This window comes from Pseudomassariella vexata (genome assembly GCF_002105095.1).
Source record: "Pseudomassariella vexata strain CBS 129021 chromosome Unknown BCR38scaffold_2, whole genome shotgun sequence".
Lineage (NCBI taxonomy): Eukaryota > Fungi > Ascomycota > Sordariomycetes > Amphisphaeriales > Pseudomassariaceae > Pseudomassariella > Pseudomassariella vexata.
Window position 1 is genome coordinate 169,384 of NW_024467957.1, and position 18,080 is coordinate 187,463.

General features: G+C 51.6%; 7 protein-coding genes across 7 annotated transcripts; 4 read left to right on the forward strand and 3 right to left on the reverse strand.

The window, feature by feature from the left end:
• Positions 1–43: 43 nt before the first annotated feature.
• On the forward strand, positions 44–1,026 carry BCR38DRAFT_405225 (uncharacterized protein; the record flags this gene model as incomplete). Its single annotated transcript, XM_040857939.1, has 2 exons — positions 44–312; positions 405–1,026. 2 exons carry the CDS (start codon positions 44–46, stop codon positions 1,024–1,026), a joined length of 891 nt encoding a protein of 296 aa, XP_040719464.1.
• A 2,092-nt stretch (positions 1,027–3,118) lies between these two features.
• Positions 3,119–5,020, forward strand: BCR38DRAFT_86967 (uncharacterized protein). Its single transcript, XM_040865710.1, has 4 exons — positions 3,119–3,331; positions 3,393–3,575; positions 4,035–4,715; positions 4,781–5,020. The coding sequence occupies exons 1-4, from the start codon at positions 3,269–3,271 to the stop codon at positions 4,916–4,918; spliced, it is 1,065 nt and encodes a 354-aa protein (XP_040719465.1). The 5' UTR covers positions 3,119–3,268; the 3' UTR covers positions 4,919–5,020.
• Positions 5,021–5,274: 254 nt separating this feature from the next.
• On the reverse strand, positions 5,275–5,914 carry BCR38DRAFT_310439 (transcriptional regulation of mitochondrial recombination-domain-containing protein; the record flags this gene model as incomplete). Its single annotated transcript, XM_040854649.1, has 2 exons — positions 5,275–5,775; positions 5,837–5,914. Coding segments are annotated over 2 exons (579 nt in total), but the record flags the coding sequence as incomplete, so codon positions are not given.
• Positions 5,915–6,226: 312 nt separating this feature from the next.
• On the forward strand, positions 6,227–9,678 carry BCR38DRAFT_419326 (P-loop containing nucleoside triphosphate hydrolase protein). Its single transcript, XM_040859305.1, has one exon. It carries the CDS (start codon positions 6,682–6,684, stop codon positions 9,448–9,450), a length of 2,769 nt encoding a protein of 922 aa, XP_040719467.1. The 5' UTR covers positions 6,227–6,681; the 3' UTR covers positions 9,451–9,678.
• A 558-nt stretch (positions 9,679–10,236) lies between these two features.
• BCR38DRAFT_463095 (deoxyribodipyrimidine photo-lyase) lies at positions 10,237–12,345 on the forward strand (the record flags this gene model as incomplete). The annotated part of the gene is made up of 2 exons (XM_040862631.1): positions 10,237–10,243; positions 10,612–12,345. 2 exons carry the CDS (start codon positions 10,237–10,239, stop codon positions 12,234–12,236), a joined length of 1,632 nt encoding a protein of 543 aa, XP_040719468.1. The 3' UTR covers positions 12,237–12,345.
• A 46-nt stretch (positions 12,346–12,391) lies between these two features.
• On the reverse strand, positions 12,392–14,769 carry BCR38DRAFT_333449 (Metallo-dependent phosphatase-like protein; the record flags this gene model as incomplete). The annotated part of the gene is made up of 8 exons (XM_040855227.1): positions 12,392–12,551; positions 12,616–13,567; positions 13,622–13,828; positions 13,886–14,092; positions 14,157–14,258; positions 14,312–14,387; positions 14,451–14,513; positions 14,572–14,769. The coding sequence occupies 8 exons, from the start codon at positions 14,767–14,769 to the stop codon at positions 12,392–12,394; spliced, it is 1,965 nt and encodes a 654-aa protein (XP_040719469.1).
• A 292-nt stretch (positions 14,770–15,061) lies between these two features.
• BCR38DRAFT_87068 (uncharacterized protein) lies at positions 15,062–17,608 on the reverse strand. The gene is made up of 3 exons (XM_040865711.1): positions 16,498–17,608; positions 16,326–16,441; positions 15,062–16,267 (listed from the first exon to the last, which is right to left on the reverse strand). The coding sequence occupies exons 1-3, from the start codon at positions 17,317–17,319 to the stop codon at positions 15,355–15,357; spliced, it is 1,851 nt and encodes a 616-aa protein (XP_040719470.1). The 5' UTR covers positions 17,320–17,608; the 3' UTR covers positions 15,062–15,354.
• Between the last annotated feature and the right edge of the window lie 472 nt (positions 17,609–18,080).

Here is an 18,080-nt window from a genome sequence, read left to right on the forward strand (position 1 = left end):
TCATTTCACGGCCAACTTTAGAACGTTAACCACATCAATTGCCATGTTCCCCTACGTAGTGGGAGGCATTGCATTCCTGCTCTTCTTTTACAACCCATTAGTGGAATATTTCTCCAATCAGCCCCAGACACTTCCGCGGACACCTCGCCCTCCCATTAATGAATCCCTCCTCGCCATTGACGCCGCCAATGAGACGGCGCCAAACTGTCCCCCAGCTACGCACTCAGTCCACATTCTCTCGAAGGCACCACTGGTGATTTACATAGAGAACTTCATATCCCCTGAAGAGCGCGATATTCTCCTCGACATCAGGTCTGTCCGCACCGAATTCTTGCTTGCACTCATCTGCATTCAATCATATGGCCAGATCCTGCCAATGAGACTATTGTGAACTCATCCCACAGTCCACCCACACGACTAACACCGCTAAACAGCGATCCCCTGTTCGAGTCGTCAACCATCACCGACGACGGCGAGTCCACACACCGCAACACCGCAATCCGTGACTCTGAAATAGCCGTGCTCCCGCGCACCGAGCTAGTCCGCTGCATCGAGCGTCGCGCCCTCGCCTTCCAGGGTTTCAGAGAAGACCTTTGGGTTGAACGGCTACGCACTCAGAGGTACGTAGCTGGTGGTCATTATTCGCACCACTTTGACTGGGGATCTGGGGCTAGGGGCTGGGGTAGGCTAAGTACGTTCATGGTCTGGGCAGCTAGCGAAGGCGTCGAGGGTGGGGGGACGGAGTTCCCGCTGCTTAGGAGGCGAGATGAGAAGGGGGATTGGTGTGGGTGGGTTGAGTGTCCGGAGCTTGGGGGTAAGGAGGGGGAGGAGCAGGGTGAGTTGGCTGAAGGGGAGAGGGTACTGGGGGTGACGTTTATGCCTGTGGCTGGCAACGCAGTGTTCTGGGAGAATTTCAGGCCTGATGGGACGGGGAGAGGGTGGGAGGAGACATGGCATGCGGGATTACCGGTGAGGAAGGGTGTTAAGGTCGGACTGAATATTTGGAGCTGGGGACGGCTTGATTAGGGATGGGCCAACCTGGGATTTTGGAGGTTTGGAAAGTCCCCTAAGGCCTGTGTTAGACCAACCCCGGTTTTCGGCAGCAATTTAATCAAAAACAAGCTCTGGTGACACACATCATGTAGTTCGTATCCGTTTACGTGGGGCATACGAGAAAAGGCGTTGTGGCCGTACTTAACATCATAACGGTCAATATGCATACCTGTAGCTACAGACAGTATAGGGATATTTTCAATCCATATAATACTAGTAAAAATATCCTGAGGCACTCCAGACTATGTGATAATTGCAATAACAAATCCGTATCCATATATGGACCTTTAATAATTTCACCATGTTGAATCTTGTACAGGAAGCTGCATGTGAGAGACAATTACTTAAACAATCAAGCATATTAGATGATCGGCTTGAGTACACGACTAGATTCGCAAGTACATATCCTACGCACATTAAAGATAATTTAAAATTCATGCCAGGTCCATATTGCCCTTTTGTAGTATCGTCAATAGTACACTAAAGTAACGTTTGAATTATCCCCACAATGGGCTTCTGAATAATCTTCACACAGCTATTCATGTATACATGTGATAAACTCAAGTCCTAGTCATTCCATGTACAGCTGTAAACCTAACAGAGTCCTTGTAGGAGGTGATGTTACAATGCCACCTAGATAGGTCTATTCAAACATGCGTGCCTGGAGTATCGGTAAGATCTTGAGGCCTTCAAATCGCTTCTCCCATTATCTCGAAACGACGTATCTGATGAGAATGTCCCTTTCGTGCTCTGGTACGCTGTAACTGCTGGAGCCGTAGATCCATACCTTTAGGGCCACCCTAAACATATCGAAAATTGTGTGGGCAACAACGACTTGGGTTCGATCGTACCTGCCGAAATCGAAACCGCGTCGTTCCTGGTTGCGCTTCAGATTAGCAGAGTCTGACCCGGGTAGCCGGTGAGCCGGTGGTGACCATATAAACTTTTAGAACTGCTGCAGGGTTTCCAAGCGTCAAGAGTTACCCGCTTGCCGACCGGTCAGTCGGTGCCGACAACCGTTAGGTGATCTCTAGGACCGGCAGCCGGTTGTTCAAGAGAAGATGGCGGCCGATTCCCCGAAACGGCAGCATGTTGCGGCTTGCCGATTGTGATGGGCGGTTCGGGAATGCCAAGCTTCGCATACGCTCGTATTGGCATAGTCAAAATAATCCTTTTCGGGCGGATGCCGGGCGGATGCCGGACAGATCACACTGAAACCCGAAAATCCCTGAAGCCTCCACCAGAGTGGACATACCAGTGATGTCATTGTGATGGTGGGACCTCTGGTTTGAGTTTCCCTAGTTTGAGTTTGCCTGGTGTTAAGCTTCCCGCTCAGCTTCTTGAGCTTCTACTGGTGCATCTCGCGATCTTCGGCTTGTGCAACCGACCAATCGCCAGTTGAGAAGCTCTTATCCGCGGGGTAAAACGCTTTTGAGCATGGTAAGTTGACCAACATCCAATACATTCATTTGCAAAGCAAGATGACCTTAAAGCCGATGAATAACGTAACTGCAAATCCCATGACCGATGCAAGACGACATTAATTGAATAGCCCACCCTGTTACTCTATCTCGGCATCCGAAGCGGCCGCCAAAGATTCGGCAACTTCTCTAGCCGTCAATTTTCGCCTCCCTTGGACAAGTAATTGCCATTCTAGCCCCTATGCCCCTGTCGACAGCCACCGAGCTATTCAAGGTTGCCGTAGTCCCAACTTCCGTTTCCTGCCTCGTCTGCAGCGTACAGCTCTTGGCCACAATTTTTGACAAGTCTCAGTGGGCAGGGGGTGCTCTTTGTACATTTGCAAACGTACAAATGACGTGCAAGTTTTGGTCACGACCCAAACTCCTCGCTCCTGACGTCTGAAGAGTCTGCCCATAGGCTGAGACCAGGTACAGAGTTTTTCGCAATGCGACATGAAGGTTGTTTAGTACCGCCGCGCGTGGGGTGGTCGATGTTCCATATTTCCTTCTGCTGTGCTAAGTACCTAGTTACCTTCCATCGTTCCTTCTACTTACTGCCCGTGGTCCAACTGGCTTCTCTCTTTTCCAAACACTATTTATATCTGGTTCTTGCCTCTGCCCAAGCCCAAATTCCGTTTCGGTCAACTTCAGTTTCCTCACCCTAAATCGAAGATGTCAGGCATCCATCTCTAAAGGCATCCATCGTAACTTCTGCTGTGCTATATATTCTCCTTCAACGTCTCACCTCAGTCACCATGTCTAACAAACCTATTTTTGTGGCCACACACCCGCGTGCGTGCTCCACGGCCTTTGAAAGGGTTCGTTCGAGGCGTATTGGCAGCTTCCTGCGACTTGTTACTGACCACATCCAATAAACAGGTTTTCATGACCCGTCGGGACATCCTACAGTGTGCGCATGAACCATTCGGAGACAGCTTCTACTATGGACCCGAAAGGCTCAGTGAGAGATACGCCCAAAATGAGGCGGCTAGGGAAAGTAGTGGCTTCTCCAAGACGACCTACAAAGATGTCGTAGATCGTCTCGAAAGAGAAGGCAGCAAGGTTCGACACCATCTCCCTCTCTTGTCTTCTGATCTCTTCAATACGATGGACCTCAAGTTCATTGCATCTTCGGGCTCTCGTGTTCTCCTGTTGTCGCAAGCACTGTCAACCCGTTATTCCCTTGATTCTAAAAGCATACAACATCCGGGTTGCACCTGCATGAGTGCCATAAAGTCCTGCATACTGCACAGCACCACATATCCCGGAGGAATATTGCAGAAATTGGGTCAGTTCGTTGACCATCACGGAGTACTCAGTTGGCTTGACCAACTCCTGGAGGGCTAAGCGATTTCACATGTTGACGTCGGATGACTGCTCACCACATTCCTTCCCAGTCCTGTTCCATCACTGTCTGAAACCAAACCAAACCCGAATGATATCGAAGCTTGCTGTAGAACATCTACCGAATAATTACCTCAACTTGTGACCAACAGAATGGAATTACTCACCATTTAACAGGGGAAGCGTGTCTTAATCAAAGACATGGCCTACTATTTAATGCCACCAGATGGTAAGGCCGCGACTCTTGCTCCCTCGGTCGCCACTGAGAAGACAATGGGGTCGGCCAACGGCGACAAGCAGGTCAACGGCACTGCATCCAATGGTATTAAGGCAGATGGCAACCCAACAGTGTTGCCTTTGGACGTTCTGAGAAAGTATCACTTTACATTTCTGATTCGCCATCCTAGACGCGGCATTCCGTCCTTCTACAGATGTACTGTTCCGCCTCTGGACGAAATCACCGGCTTTGCCAGCTTCATGCCGAACGAGGCTGGCTACTTAGAGCTCCGTACACTCTTCGACTACTTGCGCAAGCAGAATATCGTTGGGCCGTCTTTGGCCCCGGGAGCCGAGGCACCCATGAGCGGCGCAACCAACGGAGCCACTAACGGTATAACTAATGGGGTTGCCAAAGACCAGATCAACATCACCGTCATTGATGCCGACGATCTCTTAGATAAGCCGCAAGAAGTTATCCAGGCATTCTGCCGAGAGACCGGCATTGAATTCCACCCTGACATGCTGTCCTGGGACAACCCTGAGGATCAAGAATATGTTGAGCGAGCCTTTGAAAAGTGGATTGGCTTCCACAATGATGCCATCCAAAGCACTTCCTTATCTCCCAGGAAAACACACCACGTAAGTTTTTGGCAACTTACGGCCTGCATTCTGATTATTTCTACTAACTACACTGTTCTTCACAGAAGGTATCATGCGTGGTAACTGAAGACAACGAATGGCGTGAGAAGTACGGTGAGGAGGGACAAAAAATCATCCGTGATTGCGTGAATGAAAACATTCCGCATTATCAATACCTGAAATCATTTGCTATCAAGTTCTAAAAAAGGTTGTCGGGTATTTATGCATTGGTTTTTAATGCGTTTACACCATATAATACATGTATGGTACATGAAGTACAGTACATCTCAGAACGTCCAACTAGACAGAGCAAAAGCAATGGGATATAGTCAACCTTTCGGAAATATCGTAGCTTTATACACAAGCCTCTCTCCCCCCCTTTTGCACCTCTGTGAACATTGTATACTTACGGGTTCCTTGGTTGTTGAGCCCATGGTAACTGCTCGATGCCCACTTCAGCAGGTGCTGTCGTTTGTTTCTCCTGGTCCTCCTGACCCTCCTGGCCCGCTTGACCTTCCTGTGTATCCTGCTGTGCTTCAGCCTCTTCTATGAATTGTTGAGTAGACCCGGCGAACTCGGCGTGTGACACGTTTGGCGGCCATTCCAAAGCGTAGTTCCTATCCATCGCATCGCTCCAAAATATCGTCGCCTTGACCAGACCCAAAGCAGCTCCCGTCTCCCCGTCCGTCAAGTTGAGGGCTTTAGTCTCGACGTTGTCGCCCCCTTCGGCCACGGTCATCCATATCTTGTTGCCCTTGCCGGCACCCCCCAGAACAGCGGCCATGTCAGCAATGGAGTTGGGCTTCTGGTCGTTGAGCTTGGCGCCCCGCTCGTGCTTGGTGAGGGTCCGTCCCGTCGCGTCGTCGCGCAGCATCTCGTCATCCCAGCTCAGCTCGTGCGCCATTCGGAATTCGCGCATCAGGTGATATACGCTGCGGCCGACATGGCCCATGCCCTCGGGGAACTGGATCATGGCCATGGGCCGCCAGTAGTCTTTCCGTAGCTTGGCCGGCTTGAGTTTCTTGCCGTTAAAGGGAATTTGTTTCAAGGCTCGGTTGGACTGGAAGATGGTTTGATTAGCTTCCAGGGTTGAACCTGTTGGCTCGAAACTTGGTGCACACCTTCATCACCGGTTCGTGGCCGTACACTGTCATGCCCCGGACGAAATGGTTGAAAACCCATATCTTCTCTCCATGGCCCGCCTTGAAATTAGGAGGAATGGGCGCCCTCTTCTTCTTGCTCGCACTTGTGACATAGCGTATACTGGTCCTGGATACACCGATTGGTAGGTAGCTGAGCTGCACCGCTAACGAGCGGGTTGAATTGATATTCATGGCGGCGGCTGGGGAGTGTCACGCTCGCTCTCCCACGTCTTCGCAACCCGATTGAGCTTCGAAAACTTCCAGCTTGTACAGAATCACGTGGCTTATCGATAGGACCTGTAATCTCAAGTCTCGGGCCGTACTCAGTCCGCCGATCCGTTGGAGGGGTCCAGGTCCACCCACCAACATCCCACCAAGACTTGCCCAGAACCTTCTCCAAGCACCGGGCAGCTTCCAGAGACGTCATGCACCATCGGGCATGAACAAGCAGCGACTCCCAGCGCCTTGGAGCCACCAGACAGGACACTTAATCAGACCACCGGCTCGTAAGGCATAACCAAGTTTCTGGTGAATTCCACGATCCACTGCAGAGTGAGAATAAAGCTTCCTTCGAGTTTCATGCTACTTTCTTTGTTCTCTCTGTTTTCCTATCATAACTAAACATCAAGATACCCCAATACAGATTCCTCTTGTTGAAGTAACACTCTTCGCATTTTGCTTTGCATTGAAAGCAAGACACACACCTTTTGTACTGATCTCGCTTTGAAACAACACACACATTACGCACGCTATCACAAGTCACAAATCACAAACACCCCAATTGGGTTTTACAGTGGAAAGACACTGTTTGTACACAACTCATCATGAACAAAATGGAGTTCACAGACCGGGGCAAGAAGGCCTTGGAAGATGCCATGGCTCTGGCTGAGCAGTATGCCCATTCTCAGCTACTTCCTATCCACCTCGCAGTCTCACTTCTCGACCCACCGCCAGACCTCTCCAAGGACCAACAGAACCCGACGCCCGGAACGCAAAACAGCCTCTTCAGACAGGTCATTGAGAGAGCACATGGCGACCCCCAACTCTTCGACCGAGCACTCAAGAAGACGCTGGTTCGGCTGCCAAGTCAAGACCCGCCACCCGAAAACGTGTCTATGGCCCCTTCCTTCAGCAGCGTGCTGAGAAAGGCTCAAGAACTTCAGAAGACGCAGAAAGACACTTATATCGCAGTCGATCATTTGATCACGGCGCTGTCGGAAGATCCGACGATCACGGCGGCGCTCAAGGACGCCAATATTCCCAAATCGAAGTTGGTGCAAGATGCGGTTCAAACGATCCGCGGGACGAAGCGAGTGGATTCCAAAACAGCTGACACGGAGGAGGAGCATGAGAACCTCGCCAAGTTCACCATTGATATGACTGCCATGGCGAGGGAAGGCAAAATCGACCCAGTCATCGGCCGAGAAGAAGAAATCAGACGCGTTATTCGGATTTTGTCCCGCCGGACCAAAAACAACCCAGTATTAATAGGTGAACCCGGTGTCGGTAAGACAACTGTCGTTGAAGGCTTGGCCCAACGAATCGTCAACGCCGATGTTCCCGACAACCTCGCTGCGTGCAAGCTCTTGTCTCTCGACGTTGGAGCTCTGGTTGCCGGAAGCAAGTACCGTGGTGAATTCGAGGAGAGAATGAAGGGAGTTCTTAAGGAGATCTCCGAGTCGAAAGATATGATCGTTCTGTTCGTGGATGAAATCCATTTGCTTATGGGCGCTGGCTCTTCGGGCGAGGGTGGTATGGACGCGGCAAACTTGCTGAAGCCCATGCTAGCTCGTGGGCAGTTGCACTGCATTGGTGCGACCACACTCGCCGAATACCGAAAGTACATCGAGAAGGATGCCGCATTCGAACGACGTTTCCAACAGGTCATTGTCAAAGAGCCTACCATTCCCGAAACCATCTCGATTCTTCGAGGTCTCAAGGAAAAATACGAGGTTCATCATGGTGTCACCATTGCCGACAGTGCCATTGTGGCGTCAGCGAATCTGGCAGCACGATATCTGACCTCGCGCCGACTGCCAGATTCGGCCGTAGACCTGGTGGACGAAGCCGCGGCTGCTGTCCGAGTTGCACGAGAGTCACAGCCAGAAATCATCGATTCCTATGAGCGTAAGCTGCGCCAGCTCAAAATCGAGATTCACGCTTTGAGCCGAGAAAAAGACGAGGCTTCTAAGGCTCGGCTCGCCCAGGCCAAACAAGACGCCGAGAACGTTGAGGAGGAGCTCCGACCACTCCGTGAGAAGTACGACAGCGAGAGGCGGCGGGGTAAGGAGATCCAGGAGGCGAAGGTGAAGCTAGATCAGCTCAAGGTTAAAGCGGAAGATGCCGCAAGAGTGGGTGACCACGCCCGAGCCGCCGATCTTCAATACTACGCCATTCCTGAGCAAGAGACCGTGATCAAGCGACTTGAGAGGGAGAAAGCTGCTGCGGATGCTGCTCTTAGTCATAACGATATGGGCGGTTCAATGGTAACGGACGTCGTTGGACCTGATCAGATCAACGAGATCGTTTCTCGATGGACTGGTATCCCCGTCACGAGACTCCGGACGTCGGAGAAGGAGAAGCTCATCAAGATGGAGCAGGTTCTTAGCAAGATAGTGGTGGGACAGCGGGAGGCCGTCACTGCTGTGTCGAACGCCATCAGACTGCAGCGCTCTGGTCTGAGCAACCCGAATCAACCTCCCAGTTTCCTGTTCTGTGGTCCTTCGGGAACTGGTAAGACGCTACTCACAAAGGCTCTTGCCGAGTTCTTGTTCGACGACCCCAAGGCTATGATTCGCTTCGATATGTCAGAGTACCAGGAGCGACATGCCTTGAGCAGGATGATTGGTGCACCGCCAGGATACGTCGGACATGACTCTGGCGGTCAATTGACAGAGGCCCTGCGTCGCAAGCCATTCTCCATTCTGCTATTTGACGAAGTGGAGAAAGCTGCCAAGGAAGTTTTGACGGTGCTCCTTCAGCTCATGGACGACGGCCGCATCACCGATGGTCAAGGCCGTGTCGTCGATGCCAGAAACTGTATTGTTGTCATGACGTCGAATTTGGGTGCTGAGTTCCTTTCTCGCCCTACTGGCCGTGACGGCAAAATCGACGGGACCACACGAGAACTGGTCAACAATGCTCTGCGGAACTACTTCTTGCCCGAATTCCTCAACCGTATCAGCTCCACGGTGATCTTCAACCGTCTGACACGCAAGGAGATTCGCAAGATTGTTGACCTGCGCATCAGTGAGATACAGAAGCGGTTGGCAGACAATGATCGGAAGGTGCTCATTGAAGTCAGCGACGACGCTAAGGACTATCTGGGCAATGCGGGCTACTCGCCAGCCTATGGTGCCAGACCGCTCGCACGGCTCATCGAGAAGGAAGTACTCAACAGGATGGCCATTCTCATCCTGCGCGGCAGCATCAGGGATGGTGAGGTGGCTAGGGTGACGCTGGTGAACAACAAGATCCACGTCATGCCCAATCACACGGACAGCGACATTGACGATGAGGACATGTTGATTGATAACGAGGATGCTGTTGACGAGCTCGTGGGAGATGACATGGACGAGGATATTTACGACTAAGGGCTCATTGCGAAGCGTTGCGAATTACGAGGCACGAGCATTAATAATGGACGTGGCGTTTATGGATCATGTAGCAGGCATTTGTCTGCAGGAAACAAAACCGGGCGCATAACGTACAACACCACTTTTCCGGCCACCCACCTTTTTGGCCACATATTGCAATCCAATTGAATGTATTTGAAACAGTGTATTCAACGTACTATTATAGCTATTCAGGTACAACCAGCTCTAATAGAAAGCTGTGCTCTAGGGCTTCCTGAGGTATGATCTGATAGATTCTGACGCCTTAGCTAGGTCCAGTATTACCTGATTCCGACGTTGTACCTGGTCTCGTTGCCGTTCTACTTCAAGGGCTCGATCCATCGCTTCCTTAATCTATACAATGTTACCAAATCGTTCATTAGGCCCTAATCGTACCTTCTTACGTGGTTTGGGGCGTAACGAAGTTATAGGGTAGAGCGTGGAACGCCCCATCGGAGGGAAGCCTGGCGCTGGGATATCCCTTGATTGATATCGTTGAGAGCGCCTTGAATCGAATTTTCTGAATATCGAGGCATTGTATAATAATAGCCAATACCGACGATAATCTGTTGTGCCGAAGGTTGTTGTAGTTGGCAGATTAGTTGGCCAGAAAGGTGGGTGGCCGGAAAGGTGAGGTTGTACGTTAAATAGTGGCTAATTTTGCCAAAGAAAGCTTTGGTTACTAATAATGAGATGGTTCATATATTTTTCTTGCACATTGTCACTTAGTCCTATAAAGAATATATGACAGCTTAGTGTCCTTCTATGCCTCGTACGCTCCTGCATGCAAACATATTCACTTCGCAGCCCTTGCTTCATAGCACCTAGGTCTGTCAAAATGTAGATCGACCGGGTGTATAGGATTTACTTATTTGCAGGCACGCTATGGCGTACCTGAAGATCACTTCGGCTACGTCATTGACTCTGAGCTAGGCATTTGAGGCATGAGAAATAGGGAAATAACCGAATTATAAGACTTGCAGTTCCCAATAAGCGCAAGGTAGGTGAAGCACAACCTCACATCATCCCACCACTAGATGCCTCCGAAAGCACAATTCCTCGCCATCTTCTTCCGTCCCACCCTGACCAAACCCGCTTGCACCACCTGCGCCTTCTCATTACAATCGAGCAAAATGGCAGGCCAAAAACATGAGCGATCACCATCTCAAGACGTCCTGAAGCACCCCTCCACCAAGCGAGCGAAGGAGATTAACGGTCCCGACAACCCGTACGACGAACTACTTCAGCGCATAGAAAAAGCCAATAAGGCGGAGTCAGAAGTCAAACCTCGCAATATCCTCCATTGGTTTCGCAGCAAGGATTTGCGCGCAGAGGATAATCGTGCCCTGCACGCTGCGTCGCAGACAGCCAAAAAAGGGAAAGGCGCGTTGTTGACGTGTTTCTTATTCTCGCCTCGGGATCTCGAGTGGCATGGGACGAGTCCAGCGAGGAGCGATTTCATGTTAGAAGGTCTAAAGCTATTGCAGGCGCAGTTGGGAGCTTTAAATATCCCGCTTTTGCAACTTACTGCAGAGGACAGAGGGGAGAAAGCGGCCAAGATTGCGAAGTTGGTTAGGGAGCATGATGTTAGTCATGTATTTGCGAATATTGAGTATGAAGTCGATGAGCTGAGACGGGATCTGGATCTGTTCGAGAAGCTGGGGAAGGAGGATGTGCAGTTAGTGCTACATCATGATCAGACTATTCTTGAGCCGCGGAAACTGGTCAATGGCTCGGGGGCGCCGCATAAAGTGTTCACTCCTTACTACAAAATGTGGCTCAAGGAAGTATCGGGGGATCCAAGTCTCTTTGACACCGTCGAAGCACCAGCGGCAAACGATGAAAACATCAAGGTGGATTACAAGGACTTTTTTGATCAACCTATACCCGAGCTTCCCAAGGACAAGCAGTTCGCTTCTGAGGATGAAAGAGAGCGTATTCGCAAGCTCTGGCCCGCCGGTCACGCAGCTGGGATGAAGCGTCTGCAAGACTTCCTCGGCAACAAAGTCCAATCCTACGCTACGAACCGCTCCACGCCCGCGGCCGACAACTCGAGCCGCCTCTCCCCCTACTTCGCAGCAGGCACAATCTCGGTCCGAGAAGCCCTCTGCGCCGCCCATACCACCAACTCCTCCAGTGCCGACTTCTCCTCCGCCGCCTGCCCCGCCGGGCTCTCCTCCTGGGTCCGCGAAGTCGTCTTCCGCGAGTTTTACCGCCACATGATGTGCGTTACCCCCCACAAAAGCCTCAACTTGCCCCAGAATCTCAAATTCGACTTCGTCGAATGGGAGGACGACGAAGAAGGGTGGAAGAAATGGTGCGAGGGGAAAACGGGGGTGCCCTTCGTGGACGCGGGGATGCGGCAGTTGAACACAGAGGCGTACATGCATAACCGGCTGCGCATGAACACGAGTAGTTACCTCCGGACGAACTTGCTGATCGATTATCGCCGGGGGGAGAGGTATTTTGTGGAGCATTTGGTGGATTGGGATTTGTGTAACAATACTCAGGGGTGGGAGCCGAGCTACACGGTTTTTAACCCCGTGGTGCAGGCTGAGAAGTGCGATCCCCAGGGGAAGTATATCAGGAAGTGGGTGCCGGAGTTGAGGGATGTCAAGGGGAAGGCGGTGTTTGATCCATTTGCGCGATTGAGTCGGGAGGAGTTTGACAAGTTGGGGTATCCGCAGCCGCATGTGGATTATAAGGAGAGCAAGGAGAGGTGTATTCAACGGTATAAGCACAACATGGCCGATGCAGAACCGTAGGCTCAGGCTATAGAAGTCCAGTTTCGTGGGAGCGGGAAAGTGGGAAGATCATGTACAGGTATGTTGAGCATCACGTCGAAGATTCGACCTTTGCGAAAGTTATAGATGGAATATTTAAGCATTAAACATTATAATTGTATCCCCCTCCACCCTTCTCATGCAATTGTACAGTTAGGCAATCCCGCCTGGAAAAGATCCGACGCCTTCACAAATTCGGCTAGGTAATCCTGCGTCGTGAAGTTGGCGCTGACGTAGTAATCTACATCGCTGTCACTGTAACCGGATCCCAAGATGGCTAAGACATCGCTTTCGATACTATTCGTTCCGTCAGTCTCAGCACTTCAAGATGGACGGTCGGGGGTAAAGGGGTAAAACTCACAAATCGACAAACACCAGGTCAACCACATCCGTACATCCATCCTCACCAAACCCGCCTTCTCCCTGGAAAAAGTCGGGGATCTCGTAATATGGAATCTCGCTGTGCGCCGTATCATCCCCATCCGTGCCAAAGTCGTCTGTCGTAGTATACCCCGGCGTTAAATCCACAACTTGGCGTCTCGTGACTTCCGAATGCGCATGAACATGCCCATCCTCATCCCTTACCTCCAACCCCATGAAACCTGTCGTCAATGGATCAACACAAATGTCCCTCTCCACCGGCACAACGCCCAACCCTCGTTTCTGGCTCGCCCCCGCATTATTTAGCCCATTCAGCACCGTACTAGCCAAGCCGCACGGCACATCGGGGACATACAAAAACGCGTCCCGAAACGGCGAGACGATGAAATTGTCATCGTACGTGAACGGGCCCTTGTGCATATCGAAGCGGATCCCGCCCGTGTTGGAGATGATATACCGCGGCGTGTCGGTCCTGTTCTCGTTGACCACCGTCTCGGCCAATGCTTGCGAGAGCATGGGGAAGATGTTATTTGAGCTGGTGAAGGGGGCGCAGGTCATGCAGTAGTCTTGCGGGACGCAGCCGTAGAGTTCGCCTAGGTGGAGCTGCTCGCGGTAGGTGGTGATTTCTGATGAGGTGGATAGGCCGCTGGGGGAGTCGAAGGTGGAGGAGATGGGTTGGGAGTGAAACTCGAAGGTCTTGCGGTTCCAGTCCAGGTAGCGCCGGGCGTATTTGAAGGGTGATGTTGAGTTGGATGTTGCTTTGCGCGTGGGATGGGGCACGCCGTGCGGGAGGGTGGTGTTGCCGAGGCCGCTGTTGTCTTTGTCGAAGCCGGACATGGAGAGCCAGCCGAGAGTCTCGCAGTAGCGGCCTGATTCGAGGGAGGTGCTACTGGAGTCGAGCACGGCAAAGTCGCGGATGTGGCTGTGTCCTCCTGTGCGGTTGTTAGTGGTTACTCATGAACAAGATTGCCAGAGGGCAGGCATACCGAAAAATTGGATAGGGGTTCTGGGATGGACCTTGCGGATCGTGTCGTGGAGGAGGCCAAAGGTGCTTCCGTCCGCATCCGGTCGGGCCGGGTTGTGACCAAGAATCAAGAAAAGGTCTATGGGCTCAGCATAGTTGACAGCATCTACAAACCAGTTCTCAGTAATCATTGTGGCTGCTGGGATGACCTTCGTTGTGTTGGCATTCCCTACGTATCCAGTTAGTGTCCTACTTAGACGGAGGGAGTACAGGGGTGGTTCCAAACCTGTAAAGTCGAACAGCACCCCGAAAGCCATGATGCGAAGGCCTTGCTCCGTCGTCAGGTACTTGTGCGTGTTGCCAATGTACTCCCACCCATTAGTGTCTGAGTCGAGGATTTGCACGTTTGAAGTGAGGTACTTATCGCCCCAGTACGCGGCGATCTCCTTGGCCGTCTGATTTGCGACTTCGGCCAGATACAGCTCGTGGTTTCCTACGTGGTTGGGTTAGCAGCCAGCGAAGTACAGCCCGGTTTTACGCTAAAGATCCAGTCTTACCAATGGTCAACAAATCATAGTTGATTTTGTCGAAGATTTTCAGCGATATCTCGCCGTCCACAGTCGTTGCGTCGCTCAAGCCAGCACCATCGTGAAGGTCGCCTGTATCCTCGTCGGCTACTCATTTCCTGGTTTTTTAGACGAGGGAGAAATACCTGTGTCAACCACGAGAAGATCTGATCCTAGCTTAGCAGCGTGCCGCTTAAGCTGGTTTGAGAAAGATACAAAGTCCTACAAGCAGGTTTCAGTATGAAACTCCCAACTGACAAGAAGGCACGCAGTCTTTCAGCTTACACCCCAATCCGCTCCATAGTTCTCCTCTTTCAGATGCCCTTCCAGCCAACCATGGGTATCTGTCTGTTTCGCTGGTCAGAGTTGGCTCCAGTCTACCATGAACATCTCATTGAACACTAACGGTATGCAAGAAATTCAACTGTCCCCATTCGAGCGCCCTCGTCGGTCCATAGGTAGCATTTGGCGCACCAGGCTGCATGCGCTTGACGTGCCGAACGTGTTCGACATGATTCGTGGGGCCAAAGCAACTATCGCAGCCTAGACTGCCTGGAACGGCAATAACAGCAATCAAGCTGGAGGTGATAAGAAGATGCTTCATCTTGGCACAGAGATCAACTAAACCCAGTGTGACCTGAGAGGAAGGAGACCAAGGAAAGCCAAGGAAACGCACTGAAGCTTAGTTTTTAAACAGCCGAACGAGGCTCACGCAGATCTCTGGTACAAGGAGATGAATGACGCGTGCAGGGATTGGTCGACTTAATTGGACAGTCAGGGCCGCAAGGTACGCGTTGAAGTTGTCGGTTAGCCATCACTGACTGTCATTGCGAAGTTGTGATTCCTCCGCAAACCGTCGGTACTTGTAAGATGAGTTAAATTGCCCCGGAGAGGCTAACCGCCAATTAAAAGCTCGCATTGCGGGCGGTGATGGCCTAATCGGGCCTGATCAGACGACGTTGTAGTGTCTGTGGGCAACTATAACTCGGCAGCCTTCCCGATGCGGAAAGTGTTTGGAGGAGGGGGCTGACATCCCTGGCTCTCCAGGTACACTATCCCGACGGCGGCGATAGGAAGCAACTTCAGCTTCTCTCCAAGCCTCCGGCGGATCCGCTACGGTTGCGCCGGCCGAGTTGCCCGGGTTTCAAGATTACGACTTGTTCGTATAATATACTGTAACAAGTCTGCTCTAGGTGAGCATCTCCCCGATTTTCACCCTCACATCCCAGCATTGATCCAGCAACCTCCCAAAATCAAACAAACAGCACATCTCTAGATCGCCTACAGTGAGCAACTCGACGTCCCCGACCACCTCAGCAAGCAACTGTCTATGCACCCCTGACCAGTCACGAGTTGAGGCCCCCCGACTGCAGCAGTTGGCCTCGTATACGCCCGCCATATAATGAGCGGACAGGCATATCCAAATCAAAGCCGCTCGGGAGGCTTCTCGTGGAAAGTTCGGTACGGTCGATCCGAACACAAGACTCGAGTCTATTGCGGCATCGAGCGCTTGAGATCGCATTCTGTTCAGTATCGTCCGCATGTGCTTTGTGAGCAATTTGACGACATTGACGAAGCCAACAATGCCATCAGGGTAGGGCGGATTGAGCAGTTTAAAATACAGATGTGCAGTAAGTCGCAGTGCGATTTCTAGCGATGTCTTGCATTCGACCGAGGTTTTGTCGGTGGCTGGGGCTGCAGCCGAGGCGTAGGTAGAGTCCTCGCTGCCGCACTCAGATGAACACACAGACGGGTCGCCGGCGTAAATCATAGCTGTGGCCAGCTCCTGACTCCGCATTGGTCCTGGAAAAGACATAAGCGAGTATTCGATGAAGAAGCAGTCCTCGACCATTTCCTCGGTGTCGAGATTGAGTGTACCCATCGTGCTCACAGCTAGCGTGATGGCGTTGATGAAGTTGGCGAGATACGAAAGGATGACGATGATGGGTTTGCTAATACCGGAGCCGGATAAGGTTTGATAAACCGCATGGCTCGTCTGGTCGCGCTCTTCAATACTAAGTACGTATAGTACGGATGGGCGGCATCGTTTGAACTCGAAGAATGGCTCTATAGCCAGCTCGAAGGCCCCTGTTAGATCTGCCCTAGCAGCTATTCGTATTAACACCATCAAGTGCCGGCCACCTCTTTCCTGCAACTTACCGCCGGATCAGCGTCAGCAGACTGTACGATAGCGCCTCCTGTCCACCACAGGTTTTGACCAGGTGATTGAGACCCCTCATATGAATAAGCCAGTCGTCGTGTCGACCGAGAAACCCCTGGCCGAGCCATGTCAGACTTCATGAGCGATTGTATCGATACCGAGGGAACTCACAGCCAATAAGGCCAAAAAAGATATAGACTGTATTTTGATCATCTGCGTCGTGTTGGATTCACCACCAGAGTTAAGCAGTCGTCCGACCAGTGAGCAAAGCTCGCCATAACGAGCGGAGAAGGCCTCCGTAATCCGGTCTCCCTCCATGGCCATTCGATGAAGGTGCTGCATCAAGAGAACAATAGGTTTGATCAAGGTCGGACTTGCAGCAGTCGCAAGAATTTTGGGCAAGTCCCAAGTTGGACAGAGACTGCTACATGCGAGCATGAATAGAATGCTTTCCTGGGACGAGCCGCCAGGATGTGCGGCGGCTACCCTGCTGGGCATGTTTGCATATATGCTGTTCTCAAGGGGGTGGTCCGATCCGCTTGGGATCATCTTGCCGGGATCCAATAAGGACGAACCCTCGTCAGGCAAGTCAGGCTCGCACGTCGCATGTATTTCTTCTGTGGGTACAACAGAGGCGTTTTCAGCCTCGCCTGATGCTTTCGGGGGATAGACCTCGGTCTTTGCGCGCCGTCTGTGTGATCTGTTCGAGGCTAATCTCGTATCGCTGTCTGTGTGTGCACCTATAGGCCCCTTTTCATTGTACGCTTGGGTTCTGCTTCTTCTCCGTTTCTGGCCGGCTGGGTTCTTCTGTGTCACAAATTTCATAGATGGCGGCTGCGGCTTTGAGAAGGTTGACCAGACTTGGGACTTGTTGTGTGCAGATGACGAGTTGACAATGGTTAATCCCCGATGCTTCTGTCTGGTGATGTTGAAGCCTCGCTTCGTGTGGACAACCCCATCTCGGGCGATTTCGTTGTTGTGATCCATGTTCATAATCCAAGGGTGACGCTTGCTTGTTGGAAGCTTCAGGACTGATGATACGATTCAACGATACATCCGTCTTCCTCGTCACTCTTTCCAAAGATGGAACTAAGCTGCCCATCACGACCACGCATAGATAGGATATCAACCAGGTTTGGGCAAGAACGGGTCTGACCAAGGCTCCTCGCAGGACTGCAATGAATCATGCGAGGTACTTTGGCCATCGGCCCAGCCCTTGGTGCTAGCATGCATTGACTTGTGTTGGGTGGGTTACAAATCAGAATGGCAGCTATGTATGAAATTTAGGTAAGCGGTGTCCAAGTTTTTTTTGGGGGGGAGGGGGGTGGTGCGGGTTTGACGAAGGGTACTCCGGCACTGGAATCTTCAAGGCTGATTGATAGGTATGCAGCGGGTACCCCTACAATTCTGACCTGAGAACTCTATGATGGCTGGACTGGCAAAGGGACTGTGACGCTTGCCCCACTGCTCGACTATCCAGCTGCGAGCCAGATCCCCTTGGAGAGACTACTAAATGAGAACGAACGATGCTGAGTTCCCAAAGCCATAGCGAGTAAACCATAGTGAGGATTGGCGAGGTGGTTGGTCGGTTAGCGTACAGCGCTTAGCGGCGTCCGTCATGTTCATGTGGTCTGAATGGTAAAACCCCTCTGAAGACATGGTTGGGCCAAATCTTGAAGCAGTCTAGAATGTCCGTCAGATTTAGGGCTCAGGTGCCAGAGTTTGCATATGGAATATAACCTGGTGGGACGCTT

Excerpts from the sequence above, each read along its gene's own strand:
- BCR38DRAFT_419326 (XM_040859305.1), top strand. The coding sequence starts at position 6,682 with ATGAACAAAATGGAGTTCACAGACCGGGGCAAGAAGGCCTTGGAAGAT.
- BCR38DRAFT_86967 (XM_040865710.1), top strand. The coding sequence starts at position 3,269 with ATGTCTAACAAACCTATTTTTGTGGCCACACACCCGCGTGCGTGCTCC. Across the intron at positions 3,576-4,034 it reads TCGAAAGAGAAGGCAGCAAG|GGGAAGCGTGTCTTAATCAA; the intron begins GTTCGACACCAT and ends ACCATTTAACAG. Across the intron at positions 4,716-4,780 it reads CTCCCAGGAAAACACACCAC|AAGGTATCATGCGTGGTAAC; the intron begins GTAAGTTTTTGG and ends TGTTCTTCACAG.
- BCR38DRAFT_87068 (XM_040865711.1), bottom strand. The coding sequence starts at position 17,319 with ATGAACATGGATCACAACAACGAAATCGCCCGAGATGGGGTTGTCCAC. Across the intron at positions 16,442-16,497 it reads CTTTTTTGGCCTTATTGGCT|GGGTTTCTCGGTCGACACGA; the intron begins GTGAGTTCCCTC and ends TGGCTCGGCCAG. Across the intron at positions 16,268-16,325 it reads CTGCTGACGCTGATCCGGCG|GGCAGATCTAACAGGGGCCT; the intron begins GTAAGTTGCAGG and ends AATAGCTGCTAG.